General features: G+C 45.9%; 1 protein-coding gene across 1 annotated transcript in view; it reads left to right on the forward strand.

Moving 5' to 3' along the window:
- LOC102670645 (Down syndrome cell adhesion molecule-like protein Dscam2) overlaps nucleotides 1-9,996 on the forward strand; it is a 119,534-nt gene that overhangs the window by 49,282 nt on the left and 60,256 nt on the right. The window contains exons 3-5 of the mRNA XM_031513683.1: nucleotides 1-250; nucleotides 7,427-7,588; nucleotides 8,399-8,548. The exon at nucleotides 1-250 is cut by the window's left edge and continues 1 nt beyond it. Coding sequence (XP_031369543.1) covers nucleotides 1-250; nucleotides 7,427-7,588; nucleotides 8,399-8,548 — 562 coding nt within the window. The remainder of the gene's footprint in view (nucleotides 251-7,426; nucleotides 7,589-8,398; nucleotides 8,549-9,996) is intronic.

Here is a 9,996-nt window from a genome sequence, read left to right on the forward strand (position 1 = left end):
AACGTGAACGGGGGCCGAGTGGACTGCATAGTGAGGGGAAATCCGGCACCCACCGTCGACTGGCTGGCGGCGGACGGTGGCAGTATAACGAGTATCCCTGGAATCAGACACGTCCTTGGCAACGGGACCATCCACTTTCCCGGCTTCGAGGCCGAGGTCTTCCGACAGGACGTCCACTGGGCTATTTATAAGTGTTCCGCCGTCAACAGCGTCGGTGGCATCGTTAGCAGAGACGTCACTGTCAGAGCAGGCACGCGAAACTTCTCCCTCGTTATCTGCATTCTGCCGTTCTATCCTATCCTATCCTATCCTGTGCTTCTCCTCGCGAGCAACCCCTTCTCGAGCCCTTTCGCCGTCGTTTCTTTCATCGGGGAAGGGAGAAGGAAGAAGAGATGGTTTCCGTTCGATGGAAAAATTTGGAGATATGGAGATATTTGTCGCGCCTTCCTCCTAGTTCGCGGTTTCTTTCTCAGGCGATGGCGCGTATATACCTCGGAGACTCCCCTCGTTTGGGGAGTAAAATAAAAGTTTGATGGCCGTTGAAGGCGGAGAAAATATTCGTCACGCGTTCGACGAGATCCTCGACGACGTTTTACATTAAACATCCCCTCGAGCGCGGCGTCCGCGGCCGCGTGAAACGAACGCGGCAGTTCCGTTTCCTTACACGGAATAATTCATCCTCTCGATCGGAAGATGGTACGTCTTCGATGCTATGAAATATTTATTCCCATCGGCCCCGTGATTTGCTTCGTACCCGGCTTTGATGCATCCGCCCACCCTCCGCTCCCTTCGTTCTCCTCCATAACAGGAGGAGACGTGGAGAATACGGGCTCGTCGTTGATGGTTTGTCCGTCGAAAATCGTGACACGTTGTTGAAACGAACGGAACGAACACGTTTTCCTTTTTTTTTTTCTTTCTTTTCCCTCGTCGAGTTTTCCTTCTTCCCTTTCTATTATTTTTCTTCTTAACGGCGCCGCGAGAAATCCCAACCTTCCTCGATTGGAAATTGGAAATTCCAACTTTTCCATAAAAAAAGAAGATAAAATATAATCCGTCTTATCGAAGCTTCGCCCTCGACGCGATCGTCGTATCGCCATTAGAACCACCGCCGCACAGGAAAATATATTCATGGCTGTTGGTTGTTTACTCTGGTTGTTTTACGGGACGAGCCGACTTGAAAAACCGAAATCCGTGAGACGATATAGGGATGGATATAGGGGGAGAATGGAAAGAGGTGTCTCCGCGAGGAGGCGTCTTAAAAATAGAAGTTGGTCCGGGTCAACGAACCGGAACATATCTTATCGACCTAATATGCCCGTAAATCATCGTCGCGTGAACATCGTAGCCCATACCTTTTCTTCAGATTCATGCTACCCCCCTGCTACGTCAGCTTCTGTCACAGCAGGGCCTTCCTTCTCCTCCCTCCCTCCCTTTGTTCCTTCGAATCTCCACACTCCTTTCGATCAACTTCGCTGACTCCGTTCCTTCCCTGCGTCGAGAAAAGTCTCTCTCTCTCTCTCTCTCTCTCTCTCTCTCTCTCTCTCTCTCTCTCTCTCTCTCTCTCGAAAGAAGCGATGGATATAAGCTCGTACTCCTCGAAGCAAAACGGATATGATTAGGCCATACCCGGTTGGTCGCGGTGGCTTACGTATGCATTCGAGGCGAGCAACCCGCTGACTGTGCTCGAATCGCGAATCGAATAACAACAATGGAGATCTCGTTTCCCCTTTCCCAAGCTTCTTCGTCTAACTGCATCCCAATCTCGATCCCTCGTACGGCACACGTACGGTCGGCCAGGATTTGTGATCGCTCGCCCAAACGATTTTACGAATAAGGCTTTCCAAGTAACGAGGCTAACTATATGTATATATAGGTTAGATATCTATATATAGGTTAGATATCTAAGGGGAGTGGCGTGAAAAGAAACTTTGGTCGAACCTTCGGACATCGTTCGGTCGTACAATTTCAAATTTTTACGAAGAGCGAGTATTCGTAAACTGTTTAAAATATTTTGTAAGGAGGATGGTTGATCGATCCTTTTCTCTCTCTTTTTTTTTTTTTTTTGGCACCCCAAACGTTCCGCTTTAGGATCGATAAAGTATACGGTGATGTATACTAGCCTGTGCGCGGGATAAAGTTCCCTCGAGGAATAAATTCGTAGCCGACAAGTAGCCCCGTTTAAACGCGTCTTGCAACAAACGTCATCTCGCGGACTCGAAGCGCGCAAGATTCCCACGTCCTTTGTGCGTACGTGCAACCCTATTTTCGGTTTCTTTTAACTAATTTAAAGTGCCATCCTCGCGTGGCGCGCGCCAAAGAACTTAATTAAAGTCCTCGAGAAAGGAGAGGAGGAGGAAGAGAGGGGGAAGAGAATTACGTTTCGTTAAGAAAACGTCCTGGCAGGGATAATAAAATAAAAATTACTTTATACCGTTTCGAGTGATAGCTCTCTGAAACAGCCTCGTTCCTCCCCTCGTTACCTCCACGGTCAGAAAAATATTTGCCTCCCCCGAAACAACGATAGTTTCCTCCTAGTCGGTGGGAAGATGGCGAGCAGAGAGAAGGAAAAAAGCATTCGGACCCGAATGAATATCGGGGAGGATAAAAAGTTGGATTCTCGAAGGAGGAGAATCGAGTCTGTAGCGAGACTACCGTTTAATATCGGAGCTCGCCTTCCGAGAACGCCATCGAGTGAAGGAAGCTCGAGGGGAGGGGGGAGAAAGGGGAGCTTAACGACGTTTGTTAACAAAAACAACAGGCAAACCGTATTGTTCGCTTTCACCGATAGCGGCGTGCCGCTTTTCAGCTCGATCACGACGAGGCATTCGTCCGATCCCACGGGTAAGACGTGCTTTTCTTCTCTCTCTCTCTCTCTCTCTTTCTCTACCACTCTCCACAGAGTTAGTTACTCTTCCTGTAAATTTTCGTTGTTCCAGTTTAATTCCAGCGCAGCGCAGCGCGGAGGGTGCGTTTGACGGCCGGGTTGTCGGGGTAATGAGAAATCCGGACGAGCGCCGCTAGGCGTTAACGCAAATACCGTATCCGGCATCCGCCTCGCGGTGACGTTTTATCGTACCACGGCTCCTCAAACGCGCAACGCTTTGATTAAGATACGCTACGTTTATACGACAAAGATATCGCGATCAACTCGTTCCTGCTCGATTGCTGAATTTCCACGACAACGAAGGATTCGATGTAATTAAGCGGCGAAGTTGTTCGCATCACGTTACGAACTAAAAGATATGATTATATTTCGCGGATGAAATTGAAAAGCGCGAGTATAATGCGAATACTGTAGAGATGTATGACGCTCGTTTTTCTCGAATTCACCGACGAAAAACGTTCCCCTTTTTCCGCGCGGCATAAGATACACTACGTGGCATATTCGACGTGCTCGTAACAAGTCGCTTAAAGTGATCTTATTATCGTAACCACGCTACGTGTACGTGTTTGAAACTTGAACGCACGTTGAGAGATGAAATTCCTTGGTAAAAATGGAAACGTACGTTCGTTTCTTTCCTTTTCTTCTTCTTCTTTTTTTTTTTTTTTTTTTTTTTTTTTTTATTTTTGTCCTCGCGACGAAATATAAATCTTACATGGAGGGGACGCGTATTTTTTAATTCAACGCGATTAAATGTGTCGTTCGCGAAAAAGGGCGAAATTTCTTTCGAGTTTCGCGAGGGTTGTTCTTTTATTTCGCAGCGAGAACGAAATTCGCGGAAATTTTATACGGAAATAATTAAACTCGCCCCGGGGTCGAGTTACATCGTAGATCTAATTCGACGAGGCGCGCGCGCGCGCTTTGGCTAAACGAGCGTTGAACTTCGTCACAGAGAGCACACACGTTTTCCCCCCTTTCATCTTTCGTTTCCGACAAATACCCTCTTCGTTCATTAATTTCCACACTGTTCCCAACGCTATTCGATTCCCCACATATTTTTCCATTCTGATGTAGTTCATCGTTCGAGACCGTCACGTAAACGCGCGTTAAACTTTTTATCGAATATAGCTAATAGGTTTACGCGATTCTTCTCTATCGTAATCGAATTTTTTTTAATAACGCTCCATTGTTATGGAGCACAATCGCGGACAGAGAAACGGACAACGATCGATCCTGCTCGCCTTTTTCAGACTTTCTTTTGACAGATCGAGTCAAGGTCCAGTGACGACGAGCGAACGACAAGGAAAACGCGTGTAATCGCGACGCAATTTTGGAAAGGGTGTAGACTCTTTACGTCTTGGCGTAAAATTCGAGGCGGGCAAAAAAAGAGAGGGCGGTTTTGGTGATGAGGCCCGCTCTTTCTGTCAGGTGGCTGCCGCGGATGCGGAAGGCGGAGGGTTAGGCTAGATAGGCTGCAGCCGTTTCGTTTCTCTCTTCCCGTAGGTTTCATGGTTTGTAAATATTACCTGCCACGATACGTCTGCCGAGTTTATGCTTGGCTTGGTTGCCGCGTAACCGAGAGCCGTGTGATACGGGGGTGTATGGCAAGGCTGGAAACCCGCGCTGGAGGCAGAGAAAGAGGGTGGAAGGCAGAGGCGAACTCACCGAGTTTTTACCCCATTCTGGAGTCTGAGTGCCTCGCTCCGCTGACTCTCGAAACGGGTTGCACAGCCGGGTCCTACGCACACACATACACACACACACACACACACACCATCACCATCGCCACATTTTCCTTTCCACCCCTGCCTCTTTCGCCACCACCACCTCCTCTTCCTTTTCCACCGACTATAACTCCTCTCCCTTCTAACCTGTCTTTTTCTCCGGCATCGGTTTCTCGTTCTGCATCCTTGCTCCGCACCCTCTTTCAACCCTCTTCTGCCCTCTTGCCAACCTTTCAGCCGGGACCATCGACTTACGCGGAACGTTAGCTCATGGCCGGATTGGGACAGCTTCGAGATTTCGAATAAGATACCGCGATCCTCACCCAAATCTTTAGATCCAACCTCGAAACCTGCCCTTTCCCTATCGATTTGCAAATTTTTCTTGCGTCGACGTAGTCTATCAGAGGGGAGAGAAAAGAGAAGGTAGCGACATGCGGATTTGCTATTAAGGTCGACGTAAGCTGCGATCTTTCCATCCTCGAATTCAATGTTACACGTTGCCTCGATTCGTGAAAGAGGAGCGTTCGTTTTTTTTTCCCTTTTTCTTTTTCTCATTTCGACTTCGTTAGAAATAATACTCTAACCGGGGACACACAACAACAGAGTTTTCTCGCGAGTCTCTTTATCTTTGGGGACGGTTCTCGCGCGCCATTTGTTTTAGGTAATTAATACAACCCTCGTAGAACGCGGGATTCGTCACATCTGTTTTGTCGCAGCCTCTCCCCCTCCTTCCTCACTTTCAATTTTCATTCATACGATCTTTTCAAAAAGCTCGCGCGGATCTATTGAGAGGCAGCGAGAGGGGGAGGAGGGGTGCGATTCTTCGTGCTATCGAGATTTTTCTTTTTCTTTTTATTTTTTTTTTTCTTTTTTTTTTTTCCCTTTTTTTAATTAAGAGTCGAGCTCCGCTTCATTTCGAGTCCGTCACGCTTTTTATCCGGCTTTCAACCGTGAAAGTTGATTCCGCGGCGACGGGTATCAACATCTTGTAGTCGCACCCGCGACAAAGCCCCTACCCCGGATTTAATTCCGAGGTATCGCCGCCCTCCATTTTACCTTACACCCTCGCCGCGCCACTTAACAACTTTTTTTTTCTTCCTTTCCTTCTCTCCCTCTCTTTCTCTTTTCTTTTTTTCCAGCCTTTCCACCACTCGTGTCCTTAGCAAGCTTCTAGCGCGGAGACAATTATGTCGCGCGCAGACTGGCTTCAGGAAACGGATTCGTGCCACCAAGAGAATACCTCGAATCGATATTACGAGATTTTTCATTGGGACGTTTTTTTTTTTTGTATTTGTTTTAACATTGTTTCGAGAGGGAGATTTTATATATTGGAAATTGGGAGAATTATTTTATCGCGTTATATTCGTTTAAACGTTCTTGCATCGAATTGGATTTGATATTCCATTGATTTCTTTCTTTTTTTTTTTTTTTTTTTTTTCGACGCATAAAATATAATTCAATTATGCTTCGTAAATTTAATTTAGATAGAAATTGATGCAATTGATTATGGAAATATAAAAAAAATATAATTTCAAATTATTACCCTTATATACCTCGCGATCCAATTAACAAAATGCAAAAATGAAAATTGTTAATTATTAGCGGTAAAAGTAATTTGTATTGGACGGAAATGGAATTTGGACGTATCGATCTAAACCGGACTCGAAAAAAAGTTACACGGCGCGGTAATTCAGGAACATAGGTGGAAAATTTTTTAGAAAACATTCCAATCTTTGCAAAACATCAAGTCTGTAGGCTTGTTATCTTTCCTATAGGGTAGGAAAATGGAATAATATATACATTGGTTGTGTTATCATAATTATATTAAACAAACATCACGCACGATATTCGGTACGATATTCGAGTTCTCGTTTCTCGAGAATTCCGGCATAGAATTTCGCTCTGTTCTCGTTTCTCTGCACGTGTTCGGGATCAACATTCTTAGACGACACGCGTACGACACAGATATATATATATATATATATATATACATTTGAATCGGAGTTTCGTATCGATTCGTATCGAAATAATTTGGTCTTTTTTTGGTCCGGCGTGAAACGTCGATAAAAGTGGGGAATTTTGGTCACCTGTTCGTTTCCGTTAAAAATGGATCGTTATTCGTTCGGGGGTAAAGCGTGGTGGGAGGAGGAGGGAGGGGAAGAAAAAATATTCGCCCCGATCTCTATCCTCGTCGGCCTCGGGCGACGTATCGGGCGGAAGACGAATTTGTCGAATTTTCCATCGAGTTCCGTCGTAATGAAATAACGAAATCGCGCCCGGCTTCCGCCGTTTAATTGATACGTCATGAATTTATGAGGGATGTATCGGGGATGGTGCGTGAAGCTACGTATGAAGCCCGGTTAATGAAGCTCCGTTTAACGTTATTACGTTTACCAAAGTTCGGTTATCGACGCTCCATATTGCACGGCTCCCTAACAATGAAACTGAACTGTTCGTTCATTAGCGTCCGAATAAAATCGATCGTTGCGTATTCATCTGATTTTCTCTTTACTTTATTTAAAAAAAAAAAAAAAAAAAAAAAAAAGGAAAGGAAAGAAAGAAAAAATGTGTAACGAAAACGTGGCACGAAAAACGAAAAATAAAAAATCGAGAAAATCGAAGATAGAAATGGAAAATCGTTGAAGAAAGTTGTGGGAAATGTTTCTTCGTCTCTCGCGTTTTTTTTTTTTTCTTTTTTTCTTTTCAGCTATCTACGCGGTTTTCAGAGGTTCTTTTTCGAGTGCGACGAATCCGACCCTGTCCCCTCCACGCTTTCGAGACGCTCTTTTTTTCCAGCGGCTGTGTTGTTTGCGTGTTTCAGTGGTGAATCAGCGTTACGATCCGGAAGTGCAATGTCCCGGCGGTTTCCTCGGCAACAACGTGCTTATGCGATGCAACGTGCCCAGTTTCGTTCGCGATCACGTCACCATCACGTCTTGGCTTCAGGAGCCGTCTTTCAACATCTACCCCTCCACGATGGGAGGTGAGCGAGCACCCAACGATCTCCAACTTATCCTCTAACGACGCCTGCTCATAAATAAGAATGAGAAGAGGGACGAATTCTCGCGAGAAAGACAGAGAGAGATATCGACCCGTTCTCTCGCGACTTTATTCCGGAATCGAGTTCGACGGGGATAAAAATTGGATCGGAGTGGAAATGGAGATGATTTTCGTTCCGAATGTTGGGGAAAAATCGAAAAACCGGTCTCGAGTATCTCCTTGGACGTAACTTGGAGAGGATTCGAAGCTGGCCAACGTCACGTCTCCCGCAGATTACGGTGTCTCTCCTTTTCTATCCTTTTCTGTTTCGCTGCAAATTCGCGAAATCGGAAGAGAAACGTAGCTTTTTTTTTTTTTTTTTTTTTCGTTTCGAGGATTGAATCGAGAATTGTCGGTAGCAGCGAGTCGTGGGAAAATTTTCACCGCGGGTGCACGAAACGTTAACGAGGGGAAACTTGATTAATTATCAAGAAGTTGGATGTAGGTGTGCAGCGCGGCTCCGAATGTGTTGGCTAATAAAGCAAAGTCGGATCTGTTAATATAGCTCGTCGATCGGAGCAAGGCGATCTATAGGCGACCAAACTTTCGTCGGGGAATGGGTTCGAAGTTGAACGAACTCGCGGTGAAACGGAAAAGCCGGCGGAATTATTATTATTATCGTTCCTTGGGAATTTGAACTTGAAAATCTCGAGTTCTAATCGAATTAAATTTCAATTCCGAATTTATAACGGAGATCAAAATCGATTCCCGATTTCTGTCGACCGTACCCGCGTGATTTCTCTTCCCTCCGCAGATGGGAAGTACCACATGCTCTCGAGCGGGGAGCTCATGATATTGAACATCACGCGGGAGGACGCGGAAAGGACTTATCGGTGCAGGACGCATCACCGTTTGACGCAGGAAACGGTCGTCAGCAGCAACGTCGGCAGACTTCAATTGACCGGTGAGTACACGCTTAAAATTCGCTTTAATCGATGCGCGCAGAATTATCGAAGTTGATTCGAATCTCCTTCGATCAATTCTTGGATCAACGTTGGAGATTTTTGGATAAAAATGTGCCGGTCGATTGTATTTCAAAGGTATAAGCATCTCCTTTCACGCGATAATTATGGAATAAACGATTCAGGTTTATTAACAAACGAGAACGAGGAACGTGGGAACGAGGGAAGAGGGAAGGAGGGGGACGTAACGCGAGTTGAATATTTTTCCTCCGTTTACGAAGCAAAGCTCGGCGAATGGAGGGGGAGGAGAAAAGGAAGAAAACGATATTTCCTATCCGTTAACACACTTTCTTTCCACCTCTTTCTCTCCCGTATCCCCCTTGAAAGCTTGCGCATCTTCCCTCCAAGCTTCGCCAGTTAACCTGACTAATAAAGTTTTAACGTGGGGCGAACAGCAGGGGGAGGATAAAGAGAAGGAGGAGGAGGAGGAGGAGATTTTTAGCGCGAGCCGAGGAGGATACTATTAATAAGACTATCGAAAAAGGAAGAGGGGGGGCATCGTTGTTGGAAGGTTCCCATCGACGCGGAAAAGAACTTTCGCCTTTTATCGCCTCGAGAGAATGGCGTGCGGATACTCGTGAACGGAAACTTATTATTGCAGCCGGATGCGATATTTACAAATTTCTCGCGAGGAGCGTTGAATATTTATGAGCCAGTTACCCTCGGAAGAGCGTCAGATGCTTTTGGATTTCTTTCCCCCTCTTCCACCGACGATCCCTCCGGATCGTTTATCGAGGCCGAGCAAATCCAGGCCGAGCTTCTCCAAATGCGTGAATCTGTAATTGGACATAAAACGATATCAGACCGCGGCTGTTTCTCACCCTGATTCGTTCTTCTCTTTCTCTTCTTCTTCTTCTTCTTTTTTTTCTTGTTTTCCTCCTTAACGTGGCCAAGAGCACGGGTAGCCGTGGTTATTAAATTCTTTTTCAATAAAAAGTGGGGCAAGGCGGGCAAGAAAAACGGGACACTAACCGCTGCAGGACATTCTCTCGACCTTTTTTCTTTTCTTTTTTTTTCTTCTCGTACGCGAGGAGGAAAATTGAACTCGGCTTCGCCGATGACCCAGCGGACTCTGGACTCTCGCCCGATTAAACGTACGCGATTATTATTGAGGAAAACGTGGAGGAAAGTGGCTGACAGAAAAATAATCGAGGAAATTTTTCGGCTTGTTTCTTTTTCGTCGTTTGACACAATTCAACGATCTTTCTTCTCGTCTCTCGTATGATAAATCGAGGGGATAAATAGCTCGGATTTTCTATTATTCTCGGATTTCAAGCTTCGATTTCCTCGAAACGCGTGTCTCTGTTGCGCAAACATCGGCGCGATGCCGTTACGAGTCCGCGATAAACTCGTCTCTCTCGTCGCCTTCCGATTCGATCTCGCGACGATG

This window comes from Apis dorsata, unplaced genomic scaffold, assembly GCF_000469605.1.
Source record: "Apis dorsata unplaced genomic scaffold, Apis dorsata 1.3 scaffold_683, whole genome shotgun sequence".
NCBI lineage: Eukaryota > Metazoa > Arthropoda > Insecta > Hymenoptera > Apidae > Apis > Apis dorsata.